We start from the raw sequence: 15,423 nt of genomic DNA, 5'->3' as shown, positions 1-15,423 counted from the left end.
TCATTATCTCATATTGAATAGGTAATTAGCCTTAAGTGTGGCTTGATAGATGTATACCTTTTTATAGTTTCAACCCTTTACAAATGGTAATGGGCATTGTTTTTCACTGAGAACTAATTTTTCTTCCCAATTTTTCTTTTCTATCTCATTGCATTTATAGAAAAAAATCATATACTTATTGTCATCTTTTAATTTGATTTGTTACAGATATTTTAAAAATGTGACATTACAGATATCTCTTTTATGACTTTTAAATGATGTCATTTCAAACTTTGGTACTAAGATGTTTTCCCTATTGGCAATACTAGAAAAATACAGCCCAAAATTTAAAAAAAAAAAAAAAATGCTTACAAAATACTTTTATTTGTTTCTTCACATGTATTTGTTTTCACCTTTTGGCAAGCAAAAACATTATATAAAAATATCATTATTTATAATGTTATAATTAATCTTTCCAAAATATATATACATTTTCCCCCAAGTATGGCAGTCCTTGTAAAAATGATCAAGTATTTTTAGTGCAGAAATACTAAATATTACTGCTGAAATTTAATGATGATTTAATCTCACACAAGTGTGTATCTTAAATGCATATGAGTGCATAACTTAAATACTACTTGTATAGATAAAATTAAAATTTGAGGAACTTTTTTCAGGTTTTATGCCTTAACATTTTAAAGACAATAATAAGATCTCTAGGGTTTTGTTTCATTTAAAATTATTTATAGGATGAGAAAGATTAGATCTATGTTGTTTTTAGTAAATGATGAATCCACTCTGCACCAGAAAATTTTGTTTTTGTTTTTTTTTGAAGTACAACTGAGTCTTAGAACCCAAGTCAATTGGATTAGTCAACCTACTCAAAATTAGTCAATCAATAGTAACCCAATATTAACCATTTATTTGGTACTTTAAGGTTTGCAAAGCACTTTACATGTGTAATTTCATTTGATCCTCAACAACCCTATGAGGTAGGTGCTATTATTACTCCTACTTTTACAAATGAGGAAACTGAAGCTGAGAGGTTACATGAGTTGCTCAGTCACACGACTAGTAATTGGTTAAGGTAGGATTCAAACTTGAGTCTGCTTGACTCCAAATCCAGGCTTTAAAACCTCTGTACCATCTAATTGCCTCTAGAAAAGTTTTAAAACTATATAATTATTCTGACAATTTACTTATGTATTGGTATAGCTGATTTGTAAATGCCTCTAATGAAAATTTTTCCTTCACTCTGGCTCTTCCTGCTGACCCCATTGTGGCTTTTAAGGAAGGATTTCTGATAAATTTTTCCATTGCTTTAGAAAATTGTTTTGGGTCAGGTTCACATAAAAACCCTGTTACATTATCTACAATAGATTCCAGAGGTCCACCTGAATTCACTGCAATGACAGGACACTGCATGTACATGGATTCCAAAGGAACTATGCCAAAATGTTCATTGCTTGGTGTATAAAGCACACAAGTACAATTATGAAGAAGAGAAATTTTTTGTGTGTCTGAAAAAGACTTCAGGAATGTAACATGGTGGGTAAGGTCAAATTGGTTGGCTGTATTCCTCAGTTCTTTATAATACTCTACATTTTCTAGGACTCGATCATCATAACCACCAGCCATAATTAGATGAATTTTTTCCCAGTCTTGAAGATCTAATCTCCCACGTAGTTCAAGTAATGCTTCTAAAGCAAGAGTTAGATTTTTCTTCCTTTCATACCTGTTGATTGAAAGAAAAACAAACTTCCTTCCTTTGGGAATTAAGTTATCTATATCTGAAGGCACTGTGTTGTCAAAGCTGCTGACATTCAAAGAAGGGTAGAGAACATCTGGGTTTATGTGTGCTAGGGACTTGAAAGTGTTTTTAAAAACATTTGCCGTGAAGGAGCTATTAACCACAATGCAGTCCGCCATGCCAGTAGTATACTCTTCTACCCAGTCAATTGGGGTTCGGTAGAGTCGTTTAAGAAAAGAATTTCTCTGAGTAAGAAGTAAATCAGGAAAATGACAGTAAAACAATATCTTCTTCCGATGTCTGGCCAGTCTAAACACTGGGATACAAGCAGATACCTAATTAAAGCAGAAATGAAAACTGGTTAAGAAAATGATTTTTATTTATTATTTCAAGAAAACTATCTACTTTGTGTTGTGTGTACTTAAAATTACAAATGTGATGGGACTTTCTCTACATTTTCATGTCCCCTTCCTACAAAAAAACTGCATATACAGAATCATAAATTTGGAGGTAGAATGGACCTTAAAAGTCATCTTGTTCAGGTCCCTCATTTTTCTAGAGTTTGCTAGAGTTTGAAAGTAAAATTATGAGAGGATAAATGAATTGCTCAGGAACACAATGGTAGAAAACGGCAGAGGCAAGTTGGGATAGAATGCAATAAGATTTGGTGAATGATTTCTAAACTTACCCCCAAATTCATAAAAATTAACCTAGAGAATATTTAGTATTCATTACCTAATTTTCTGTAGCATTAGAAATATACTGCAAACTTCCAAATTAATATTGAGTTTAATTTCTCTTAAAATAAAAAAAAATCCTTAAGCCTCTGCAAAATTTCATTGATCCTATTCATTCTCAAACAATGCTATTTCCCACTACTTTGGGCTGATGTTTGTGCTAAATACATTCAGGTCCTCTGATATAGAAACTGGAAAAACAAGACAAAAATGTTTGGAAAGGAGGAAGAGAATTTATGTTGATACTGTATAAAAATCTCCTGCTAAGTACTATCTAATTCTTAGCACAGTGCTTGGTACACAGTAGATGCTAAACAAATGCTTATTAACTGAATAATTTTGTCTGCAAGGCCTGTTATATGCTTTCATTTTATATCTTAAACAATTTCATTTTTTAAAGCATTCCTTTCTAGAAAAAAATATATTTAAAAAAAACAAAAGATCATAGATATCAACATGTCCATTTTGGAAATAAAAATGAGAGGTTAAAATCCCAAGTCTTTCCATCATAAAAAGATCCACTGAAGAAATACTGCATATTCAGCCTAGAGGAAACAGACCTATCTTCAAATATTTGGATATTACTAGTATTTTAAACTAAGAGTAAAAAAGCATCAAGTTCAACCTCACTTTTCAGATAAGGAAACTGGGTCCAACCAAAATTATGACCTGCCCAAGTTCATCCAATACTTTGGAAATTCAAACTTGCATTCTCTGAATCAAAATCTGGTGTCTTTTAAAATACGTGGAAGGTCTGCTTGATCTCAGAAGGAAGAACCAAGCACAATAGGTGCAAAATATTCAGCTCAATACAAAAGAGCATCAGTAATGTCCAAATACAGAATGAGCTGTTCCAGTAGACAATAAATTACCAAACACTGAAGTCTTAAAGCAAAATCTTATAGAAGGAATTCTAGATCAGTTAAAAATCCCTAATGAAAAATTTTCTAATTCTTAGATTCTAAGAATCAAATTGATTTGGCCATGTATGTGAGGGTCAAGGTATTTTATCTGGCAGTCAATTTTTAGTGAAAGTAAAGAATCTCTGAAATATACTCCCAGTAGTTTGGTCTGTTACCTTACATAGGATTTTTTTGCACAGTAGATTCTTTTTAAAATGGAGTCAAGATCACAATTTGTACATGACACTCTAGTCAACTCCTTCCCACTTTACAGATGGGGAAAACAAGACTCAAAGGAGATTTAATAACTTGTTGAAAGACACAGTCTACAAGCATATATGCTTATATGCTAGGCACTGTGTCCCGCTATGAAAAACAAAAACAAAACATGTCCAAATACATGGTGTCTCTCAACCCTTAAAGAATCAGATTCTAATGGGAAAAACAATGGGTAAACTACTACACATATAATAAATATATCAAAACTGAAAGTAATCTCAGAATGAAGGTACTTGGGAGAATAAGAGATGGGAGAAAAGATGGTGGTAAAAGTTATTAAAACCTCCCCCAATAAGGTGGGATTTGATGGAAGCCAGAAAGGAAGGCATGCAATCATTATTTGCAATTCAATTTTTTTTCCCCCCAAGAAATAGTTATTTTACTATGAAAACTGTAGCAGGGAGGCAAGGGACACTTTTGAAGTCTTCTAGGGTAATTTAGCTCTACTTAAAAAAAAAAAAAAAAGGCATTCTGCGGTTCTCTTAGTAAAAGAGTATCATTTCCCTCCTGATGCCCCAATGTCTTCATCTGCGAATAAAATGGGTTGAATTACATGACTCAGGTTGATGGTAATAAAAGTATATGCAAGACAGATTTCAAAAAGAGAATTGGAACTAAATAGATTTCCTTTTAAAGTAAACATTTAACGTTTATTGTTTCCAACTTTATCGATTACTTATTGTGAGGTATGGGGCAAATCATAGAATCATGGTTAGAGCTAGGAGGAGTCTTGGAAATCATCTAGCCCAATTGCGTCCTTTTACCAGTTGAGGAAACTGAAGAGATGGGCAATGTCTTGCTCAAGGTCATCCGTAGGGATTAAATTAAATGGCAAAGTGGGGCATGAAATTCGGGGGTCACGTCTACTTCCGGTGTTCTATAAAACTTGTAGCTAGTCCTGATTCCCTTCTCATAAACGGTATTTATACAATGCACTTGTACAGCAAAGGGAATGGGATTTAGAGCCCGACTCTGAGTTCAAGTTCACTCTCCAACACTCCCTACCAGTGAGTCAGATAATCACATTAAGAGTCACCAAGCATTAATAAGACACTTACTTTGTGCCAGGTACTGTGATGGGCTAGAGATGGTGGTGGTGGGGGAGGGGAAGGAGTCCCTGCTCTCAAAGAGCTCACTCCCATTTTAACGGGAGAGGCAACATGCAAACAACTGTCTATATGTGACATATTCGGAGATGGAGAGTAATCTAGAAGGGGAGGCACTGGGAACTAAGCCCTTGCTCTCAAGGATCTCAGTGTAAGGGAGAGCGGGTGACATAAGCGGGTGACACAAAAGGTAAAGCAAAAACTAAAAGTGAGAAGTCACTCTAACAAGTAAACTTATTTTTAATTCCCTCTATGACCAGGCACAGTAGTACTTGCTCACAAATAGTAACTTACTGGAATCCCAGTGTTTACGGAAATGTTTACTGAACCAAGGATCCTCACAATTCTCGGAGGAAAGTTATTAGGGAAACTCTGGCCGAGCCCAGAGGTCGCGTAACTAACTACAAGCGTCGGGAGGGATTAGAACTCAGCTCTTGTCGCCTCCGGGCTCCGCATTCTGCCCATTGCTCCACGAAAAGTGAGAAGTGTGGGCTTGTAGGGGGACTTTAAAAAGCAGACGGTCAATAAATGATTCGACTTGACTTTAAGAGATTAATTCCCTGCTCTTAGTCTGTTTTTCGCAAAACGTTATCGCTAAGGCCCCCAGCAGCCCCCGGTGATAGGCCCGAGGGTCCTCCCCTCACCTGGTCGCACACGATCACGTCCATCTCCTCGCCGCTCAGCAGCAAGATGTAGAGCGCCAGGTAGATCATGCGCAGGTAGGCGCACAGCGCCGCGCCGCGCCCGCCCCAACCCAGGCTCCGGGGCAGCCAGTCCCCGGCGCAGTGCACCTGCAGCTGCCGGCTCTCCGAGAAGCAGTGGCGCGGATCATAGTGTGCCGTCCACACCTGGACGCGACAGCCGCGAGACTGCAATGCCAAGGCCGCATCCAGCACCAGCCTCTCCGCGCCTCCCACGCCGAAGTCCGGGTGCACGAACAGCACAGACAGACCGCGGGCGCGGCCCTCCGACCCCCGAGGCTGCATGGCCGCCGGCCCCTGACTTCCCAAGGGCTGGCGCTTGCGCCAACCCCTCCAGGAAACCCAAGAGGAACCGAAGTTCCGGCGACGGCCGTGGCGAAGACTCGAGGACCAGACCCGCCCCTTTCACCACACCGCAATCCCGCCCCTCCGCAGCCGACCTGGCGCTGGCGTGGCATTGGATCGATTTCTCTGACCCATCTTTGGAGAGAATGGCTCCGCCCCTCTCGGGGCCTGAATGAATTTGGACACGTTAGCTAAAAGTTTGCGATGTCTCTCACATTGCCGGAAATCCTCAAGCGTGTTTTTTTAATTTGTCTGTTTTTTTCAGCGGTGTAACTAATTTTCATGTACTTCTTCTTGTCTAGCGGAGAAAACAGATATCCGAACGACTAGCATTTTTTATTCTTTTTTGAGATTTTTGCATATTTCAAATCAGGCACTTGTTAAAGCACCACAGGAAGCGGCTGTCGCTCAGGCTGAAAAGCCTAGCCGAGGCTGACTCTTCTGGTTACGGTAACTGCCACAGAACTTGGACGGTCTGCTGCCGGGTCTGCTGCCTCCTCAGCTCCAGTGATGGTAAGGGTTCCCCCTCGGTCCGCTTCCATTTGGCCTGGATGTCATTGCTGGCATTTAAGGAGTCCGGGGACCAGACGGCTTGCTGAGAAAACTCCGGGTGGGAGTCCCTGGGTTGGAGGCGGACGGTGGTGCTGGGCTGGGCTTGTGTAAGTGACGCTACACGGTCTTTTTCTCTCCGTCCACAGCCGGGCCCTACTCCCAGTGGTACCAACGTGGGCGCCTCGGGCCGGTCTCCCAGCAAAGCTGTGGCCGCTAGGGCCGCGGGGTCTACAGTCAGACAAAGGTAAGCAGCGAGGCCTGCCTGACCCTGGGCCTAGGCCAGTGGGTGTTGAAACAGAATCTCCCTCATGTCTGTGCTTTAGGGGTATGTCCTAATTATCTTAAGCTAGGTACCAAGATTAATAAATACAATGTAATTCGGAAGAAGAGAGCACTCATCAGGGATGAGGATTAATAGGAAAGTTTTCCCAGAGGAGAGTGGTTATCTGATGGAGAGGCAGGAATAAGGAGAGAGGACATTCCAGATGTGGGGGGAAGGGCTCTTATAAGAGCCGAAAAGTAAGTTGGAGCCAGAGTATCTGGAAACCCTTCAATATCAGGGTTAGATATTTGTTTATTCTTCGGTGGCTATAGGAAGCACATTAGCTAAGAGTGATATGATCAAGTGCTTTCAAGGAAGGGGCTCTTTTCAGCCTTTCTTTTTACCCCCTGTGCTTAGATCTGTGCTTGTCACAGAAACTTGAATTGATTGTTTCTAATCTGGAGAATTAATGAAGAGAATGATAAATGGGCAATTATGCCTCATTTCTACTTTTTTTAAAAATAGTTTTTATTTACAAGATTATGTGCATGGGTAATTTTTCAGCATTGACAATTTTTTTTTATTTGCCAGATATATGCACGGGTAGTTTTACAACATTGACAATTGCCAAACTTTTGTTCTAATTTTTCCCCTCCCCCCCATTATGCCTCATTTCTTAAGATCATCTTTGTTAACAAAAATTTTACTACTTTGATCTTTTAAACTGAATAGTTGGAGGTCCACAAAGCAGGCCAAGAGACAAGTTTTGGAGATCGAATAACAGTTTAATCACTTTCAGAAAGAGGAATACAGTTTGCAAACTGGAAGGTCTCCTAGGCTGGAGACCTTCACTGTTGCAGGAAAAAGAGATTTTATACACAAATCATAAGTGGGAAGGGAAGAAAAGGGTATATTAATAAAATCATCTTCAGAGCTTGAGTGGTTTCCATGACAAGAATACAGGTGTAGGAAAATGTGCATCATCTCCAGTCCTGTCGGAATGGGTCTTAAGTAATTGTTTCAAATTTTGAGAGTTGTTACTTGGTAGGGGACAATACCAGAATTCTGTGACGGGAACAAGTTCTGCTATTTTCTTATTCACTTCACTAAGCATATACAGGAGAGCATTATCAAGAATTGATGCATCATTTCAAGCTGCATTGTAAGACTGAAGCCCATCCAGAAAACTCAGTTCTGAAAAGTCTCAGTTATTAGTATATTCATTACACATGTCAGTAATTATGAAAATCATAACCACTTTCACCCCTTTGAATTTTTAAAGGTGTTATTTAAGAACCTTAAATTATGGCTGCCTTAAATTTTTTTAACTGAATACTTATTCTGAGGGCCCATCAATTACGTTCATGTAAATAATTTGTTCAGCCATTCTCAGATTCATGAGCACTTAGTTTCCAGTTTTCTTTGTGCTACCAAAAAAAAAAAAGGTCTCTAAGTATTTTTGTGTATATGGATCCTTTTCCTTTTTCTTTCACTCTTTTAAAGTATAGACTTCTTATTTGTATTAGCAGTTATATAATTTGATGGCTTGGAACGTAATTCCACAGTTCACATGTCCACTAGTAGTGCATCAGTATTCCTGTTTTCTCTCTCTCTCTCTTTTTTTTTAAGTATTTTATTTTCCCCCAATTACATCTAAAATAATTTTTAGCATTCATTTTTGAAACTTTTGAGTTTATAGTTCTGTCCTTTCTTCCCTTCTCGTTGATAAGGCAAGCAGTTTGATACAATTATTCATTAGCTTGATACAGTTCATTCATTTTTACTCATGCAGAATATGTCCATTATAGTCATGTTGTATAGGAAAATAGATCAAATTTTAAAATTATGCTTCAATCTATATTCAAACACAATCAGTTCTTTCTCCGGGAATGGATAGCATTTTTTATCTTAAGTCCTTCATAGTTGTGTAAGTCACTAACAGCCAATCATCTTCTGATATTGCTTTTATTTTGTACATAGTACATTTCACATTTCATTTTTCATCAGCTCATGAAGGTTTTACGTTTTTCTGAAAGCATCTGCTCATATCAATGCAAAATAATATTTCATTATAATCAAATACCACAATTTCAACCCTCCCTCAGTTGATGGGCATTCCCTAAATTTGCCCTAGAAAAGAGCTGCTATAAATATTTTTAGTCGGGCTTTTCCCTTTTTGATTTTTATTTCTTTGGGGCTAATGGCATTATTAATTTTATAGCCCTTTGGGCATAGTTCAAATTGATCTATACAAATCTACATGTTTTGTTTTAATTGATTTCTTGATTTCTCATTAAAAATCTCCCACCCTAATGAAAATAAAATTTTCAAGATTATTTAAAAAAAAAAAAAAAAAAAGAGAAAAATAGAGAATGCTTCCTTCAGAATAGTTGTGGATGCATGTATTACTAAGAATTACAAAGTCATTTTCAGCTGGTCATCCTAGAACATTGAAGTTACTTTGTATACTGCAATGGAGGACTTTCTAGGTTTTGTTTTTGTTTTTGTTTTTCCTGAGACTGTCCTGCTTATCATTTCCCAGAGAATGATGATAATCCATCAAAAACACATACAAAAGTTTATTGAGCCATCCCCAATTGCCTTTCACAATTTCTAAATTTTGTTTTATTTTTTTTGGAGGGGGGGAGAGCTGCTATAATTTTTTTTTTTTTTTTTTTTATATAGAGATCATTTTTTCTTTTTTCTTTTTTTTTCTTTTTCCTTTTCTGTTTTTTCTTTTGGTATTTATGCCTAGTAGTAGTATTGTTAGGTCAAAGGATATCCATGAAATAATTTGCAGTCATTTGGACATAGATCATATCTTTTCATCATTTAACAACTGAGGCATGGTTCTTAATTTTTTTATAAATTTGACTTCGTCAAGAGAAGCTTGCTTTGAAAATTTTTTGTTACAATTACTATTGTTAATTGTATTTCCCTTCATTTATTCTCCTTTCAAAAATGTTTTGCTACTGAGCACTCCCTGTCCCAATAATCCCTTTCTTTTATCACCTCTCCCATTCCTTATCCCATTCCTCTCCAGTTTTCCTGCAGGGTAAGGTACATTTCTATACCCCTAGTGAATATGTGTATTATTTCTTATTTGAGCCAGTTCTGAGGACAGTAAGGTTCACTCTCTCCTCTCCTTCCCTTCTTCCTCTCTACTGTAAAAGTTTTTTCTTGCCTCTTTTGTATGGCAGATAATTTGTACCATTCCACTTCTCCATTTCCCTTTTTCTCAGTACATTCTTCTCTCATCCTTTAATTTCATTATTTTTTAAAAAAAGATTATCCCTTCATATTCAACTCACTCCTGTGCCCTCTATATATTCTCCTTCTAACTGTCATAATGAAAATGTTATAATGAGTTAAAAGAATGTAAACAGATAAGCCTTATTAATTCCCTTATGATATCACTTTACTGATTACCTCCTTATGCTTCTCCAAAGTCCTGTATTTGAAAATCAGATTTTCCATTCATCTCTGATCTTTTCATCATGAATTGTCTGAAGATCCTGTTTCATTGAATGACCACCTTTTCCTTTGAAGGAAAATACTCAGTTTTCTTGAGTAGATGATTCTTGGTTGCAAATTCTAGCACTGGAATTTCATACTCCAAGCCCTCCAGTTCTTTAATGTAAAAGCTGCTAAATGTTGTGTTATCCTGAGTATGGCTACACTATACTTGAATTATTTTTTTTTAAATGCTTACAATATTTTCTCTTTGACCTGGGAATTCCAGAATTTGGTTATAATATTCTGGGTAGTTTTCATTTTGGAATCTCTTTCAGGAGGTGATTGTTGGATTCTTTTAATTTCTATTTTACCTTATGGTTACAGAATGTTAGGACAGTTTTCCTTAATTTCTTGAAAGTTGATGTCCAGGCTTTTTTTTTTATCATGACATTAAGGTAGACCAATAATTTTTAAATTATTTCTCCTGGATCTATTTTCCAAGTCAGTTGTTTTTCCAATGAGATATTTCACTTTTTTCTCTTTTATTTGGATTTTGGTTTATTGGATTTTGCTTGATTTCTCATAAAGTCATTAGTTTCCGTTTGCTCAATTCTATTTTTTAAGGAATTATTTTCCTCAGTGAGCTTCTGTGCCTCCTTTCCCAATTGACCGATTTTGCTTTTTAAGACATTCTCATTAGTTTTTTGTATTTCCTTTGGCACCTCTCTCAGTTCTTCAATTTTCCCTCTACCTTTCTTTCTTACTTTTCAGAGCTCTTTGAGCTCTTCCATTGAGCCTGAGACCAATTCTTATTTTTCTTAGAAGCTTTAGATGGAACTTTGATTTTGTCATTATCTTCTCAATGTGTGTTTTGATTTTCCTTGTCACCATAATAACTTTCAATGATCAAAAAGGTTTTTTGTTTTTTTCTGTTCATTTTCCTAGCCCATCTTTAACTCTTTGTCATAGTAGGTCAGTTTCCAGGAGGGAAGATGCACTTTCCCAGGCTTCAGGGTTTTATGCAACTGTTTTCAGAGATCCTTCTAGGAATCTGACTTCAAGTACTTTTCTGCTTTGGAACTGTTAGAAGTGTCCCTGCTCCACTGTAAGATCTAGTGTGCTGGGCCTGCATACCAGACCCCCCACTCTGTTGCTATGGACCCCCTCCCAGACCTCCCTAATTCTTTGGGCAGAGAGGTCCCAAAGCCTCTAGCACTGCTGCTTATTCCTGCTCCAGGACTGTGCACTGGACTCCCATCGTATTGTCACAGACCTTTTCTGCTGATTGTCCAAGTTGCCTTCTGTTAGAAAATATTCTACATATTTTTGGCTATTCTGATGCTCTAAAATTTGTTTAGATTCATTATTTAAAAGGATTTAGAGCTGTTTGGAGGAGAGGTTGGGCAAGTTCTTGCCTTTATTCTGCCATCTTGGCTCCGCCTCCTTGAGCATATGTTTTGATTTTCTTTATTACTGTACTAAATTTTTATGGTCAGATTTTATTTTATTTTTTTTCTGTTTACTTATTTTCCCATTCTATTTCTTAACTTCTTAAACTCTTTGTTAAAGTAGGGTTCTGTTTTCTGGATATCCCAAGTGTTAGCAGTTTTGTATAGCTATTTTCAGAGATACTTCTAGGGACCTGTAAGTTTTCAATTCTTCTAAGTTGGCGTGATCTAAAGAAAGGATTGTTTACTACTTTTGGCTTATGCTTTGGTCTATAAGTGACTACCAGCACTCTATTTCTACCCTGGTATTGTGACGAAGGTCCCTGGTCTTCTGCAGCCACAAACTCTAGTGTGTTACTGTTCCTCCTCACCCTGGGACTGCCACATAGGATTTCGATGTAGATCTGAGTTTGGACAAAGCAATAAAGTCCTGCACGCTCCTCTCTCCTCCTCCTTGTGCCAGCTAGGGAGACTCATGTAATCTCTTTCTGATCAATTGTTCAACCCCCTTGCTGTCAACAGGACAAAATGGAGACTTTTGCTAATATGTTGTAAGTTTATTGTGGAGGGGAGAGTACATGTTACTGAATTTTATTTATTTGTTTATTTACTTTTTGGGTAGGAAAAATGCCAGCTGTGGGACAAGGAGTGCAGGCCGTACTACTTCAGCAGGCACAGGGGGTATGTGGAGATTCTACACTGAAGATTCCCCTGGACTCAAAGTGTAAGTTAATGAAACATAAAAAAAGTGAATATAAGCTAAGTTCCACTTTTCTTTTTTCTTTTTTTTTTTTTTTTTCCCTGAGGCTGGGGTTAAGTGACTTGCCCAGGGTCACACAGCTAGGAAGTGTTAAGTGTCTGAGACCAGATTTGAACTCAGGTCCTCCTGAATTCAGGGCTGGTGCTTTATCCACTGCACCACCTAGCTGCCCCCGACTTTTCTTATATTTGTTGCTTTTTGCTTTTGTTAATCTTTCTATGTCTAACTATTTTGAGGTAATTTATAGGATAAGGGAGAATTGGAGGAATGCTTTATCAAATTTCAGTTTCTTTTTATTTGTTCCATTGCCAAAAACTGCTTTTGTTTAAGAAATGGGAATAGTAAATTATTAATTAGGTTATTGGCAGGGAGAGGGGAGCTTGTAACAGACATGAGCATGTTTCCAATTTTAAAATACAATATGTCAGAGTTTGAAATTTTTTTAGTAATTTTGATGATAGAATTCCACTGCTTATGCTTTTCTTCCATGTATAGTAAATAAATTTAGATACAAAATTAAATTCATTAAGAACTGTCAAAAAATGAGGGAGTTCAAATTGCACCTCTGAAATTTTTCTACGTTGGGGGCAGTTAGATGGCACAGTGGATAGAGCACCAGCCCTAAAGTCAGGAGGACCTGAGTTCAAATTTGACCACAGACACTTAACACTTCCTAGCTGTGTGACCTTGGGCAAGTCACTTAACCCCAATTGCCTGGGAGGGGGGGTATTTACTACTTTGTGAATGCTTAGACTTTTTGCTGACCTTCATGTTGAATCTGTAGGAAGAAATTGGCATGTTCTCTACCCATTACTAGTGTGAGTCAAATGAATTTGTATTAGGGAGTCCTGATTTTAAGTATTATAAGAGTTGATGAGGTAGGACTCACCCTCCAGGCTGGTCAGCAGTTAGTGATTCAGACATACCTGCCAGTTACTACCTCTTGTTTTGTGCAGTGTTTTTATTAGTGATGTGGAAAAACACATAAATGACTAACTTAGCAGGTAATGTAGGTGACACAAATGCAGGGTATTGAAGGAGAAGCCAGCATGCTAGTTAACAAAACTTGATGGGCCAGATCCAATATGCAACTTAACAAGAAACATATAGTCTTCTACTTTGGTTCAACTAATAAATATGGGAGATGTTAGAAGAGAAGTTAGGTTCAATTGAGGCAATCCAATAAGTAGCCATAATCTAATATCATAAATTGCATTAATAGGAGCATAGTGTCAGGAAAAGGGAAGTAATAATTCAACAGCATTTTCTTCTAGTCAGATCATGTCTAGTCTTACATCTAGTTGAAGTGACATTTTAGGAAAAGTGCTCACAAGTTAATCATTTTTTTCCATAGTAGAACAATCAGGATAGTTAAAGATTGGAATTCATGCTGTAATTTAATTGTTTGAGGCAACTGGAAATATTTAGCAAGGGGAAAGGTAGTTTGGAGATGCATCAGTAAACATTATTGTCTTCAAATATTGGCAGTGGAAGAGAATTAAGGTTTTTTTGTTTGTTTGTATGGTCTCCAATTCTGCAGTCCAATGGGTAGAAACTTTAGGAAACAAGAATTTGGCACAATATAGAGAAAAACTACATAATAGAAATAGAATGGACTACTTTGAGAAGAAATGAATGAAGCCTGGTCATTAAAAAGCCTTCAGGTAGAGCATGAATTAATATCTTTTATACAGAAGGTTCATACTTTTAGATAGTAGAGGGATTAGTCAACATTTAAAAGCCTGTTCAACCTAGAGATTAAATGTTTTGCATGGGACAGTCATTATTTTATACTGACAGCTGATTTAAGAAAATGTAATGATGACATTTTTTAAATTAAAATATTATTTGGGAATGAAGCATTCATAGAATTTTCTTCTAATTTTATAAATTAGAACTGTGTTACCAGGCTCAAGATAGCATTTTAATTTGGTAATTTTTTAAAATTACATTTACTTTAAGAGCTTTTGGTTGTTTGTTGTTTTCTCCAAAGATATACTTATTAAAATTCCTAGTTTTTAAATATTTTTTTCCTGATAACTGATAAATGTTTTTTATAATGCTAAAGTTATTATTTTTTTCTTTTTACTTTTCAGTGGTCCTGTTCCAGTATTGGTAATGAGTCTTCTGTTCATTGCTTCAGTGTTTATGTTGCATATCTGGGGCAAGTATACACGTTCATAGACTCAGCTACATCCATTTTTCTGTCAGCAATTGTATTCTGGACCAAAAGCATGGTGGACTTTATATGCTTGAAGAGAGACCTTTTTTGAAAGCTTACTGTTTTATAAGGAACTTTAAAAAAAATTTACAAGTTGATTTTCAAGACCTTTTTTAATTTGTCTATAATGAACTTTAAAATTTTCTTTATATCCCAACTCTGTTTTCTGAAGCCCATCTTGTCACAGTTTTCATCTGCCGAAAGATTTACAGGTCAGACATAATAAAATGGCAAGTACAAATGAAACTTTTATTCTGTCTTGTGATTTCTCCTCCCCAATATAGCATCATTTCACATGTTGCAAATTATTTGAAAATACAGACATTTTTGTATCTTAGTCATGACAGTGTCTTTATTTGATGGTTGTATCAGGAAAGCTTTTTTAGATTGAACTGAAACTTCTGTTGGACATTGAAGATTTCCTGTATTAGGACTGCTAAGGTGGTGCAATGGATAGAGCACCAGTGCTGGAGTCAGGAGGACCTGAGTTCAAATGTGGCCTCAGATACTTAACACTTGCTAGCTGTGTGATCCTGGACAAGTCACTTAATCCCAGTTGCATCAATTAAAAAAAAAAAAAAAAAAAAAAAAAAAAAAGACAGAAAGAAAATTAGTTGATGTGATGACCTTTTCATGTGGTTTTCCAAGGCAGAGATAATATAGTTCAGATTTCATTAACCTCATGTCAATATATTTTTACTTAGTTATTAGTACTGTTTTGAATTCCATTACTATAATCTGGCTTTTAAATTCTCTCCTTCATATTTCTTCTGGGATACTTGGGGCATTTGGAGAAATTCATTAAATGACAAGGAGATGTTAGAACTACTCTGAACTCAGCATGGTATTTTCTCTGTTCTATCTTAGACTTGATGATAGTACAATGTTGATAGTGACTGAAGTAATTTGTGTTTACATAATACAT

The 15,423-nt window shown here is 36.8% G+C and overlaps 2 protein-coding genes across 2 annotated transcripts; one reads left to right on the top strand and one right to left on the bottom strand.

Annotated features, from left to right (window-relative positions):
- Positions 1-344: 344 nt before the first annotated feature.
- ALG2 (ALG2 alpha-1,3/1,6-mannosyltransferase) lies at positions 345-5,945 on the bottom strand. The gene is made up of 2 exons (XM_074280090.1): positions 5,398-5,945; positions 345-2,064 (listed from the first exon to the last, which is right to left on the bottom strand). The coding sequence occupies exons 1-2, from the start codon at positions 5,737-5,739 to the stop codon at positions 1,162-1,164; spliced, it is 1,245 nt and encodes a 414-aa protein (XP_074136191.1). The 5' UTR covers positions 5,740-5,945; the 3' UTR covers positions 345-1,161.
- A 213-nt stretch (positions 5,946-6,158) lies between these two features.
- On the top strand, positions 6,159-14,744 carry SEC61B (SEC61 translocon subunit beta). Its single transcript, XM_074280091.1, has 4 exons — positions 6,159-6,312; positions 6,498-6,595; positions 12,140-12,241; positions 14,374-14,744. The coding sequence occupies exons 1-4, from the start codon at positions 6,310-6,312 to the stop codon at positions 14,459-14,461; spliced, it is 291 nt and encodes a 96-aa protein (XP_074136192.1). The 5' UTR covers positions 6,159-6,309; the 3' UTR covers positions 14,462-14,744.
- The last annotated feature ends 679 nt before the right edge of the window (positions 14,745-15,423 follow it).

This window comes from Sminthopsis crassicaudata, chromosome 1 (assembly GCF_048593235.1).
Source record: "Sminthopsis crassicaudata isolate SCR6 chromosome 1, ASM4859323v1, whole genome shotgun sequence".
Taxonomy (NCBI): Eukaryota; Metazoa; Chordata; class Mammalia; order Dasyuromorphia; family Dasyuridae; genus Sminthopsis; species Sminthopsis crassicaudata.
The sequence above is the reverse complement of the archived record's forward strand: the minus strand, read 5'-3'. Positions and strand labels throughout refer to the sequence as shown.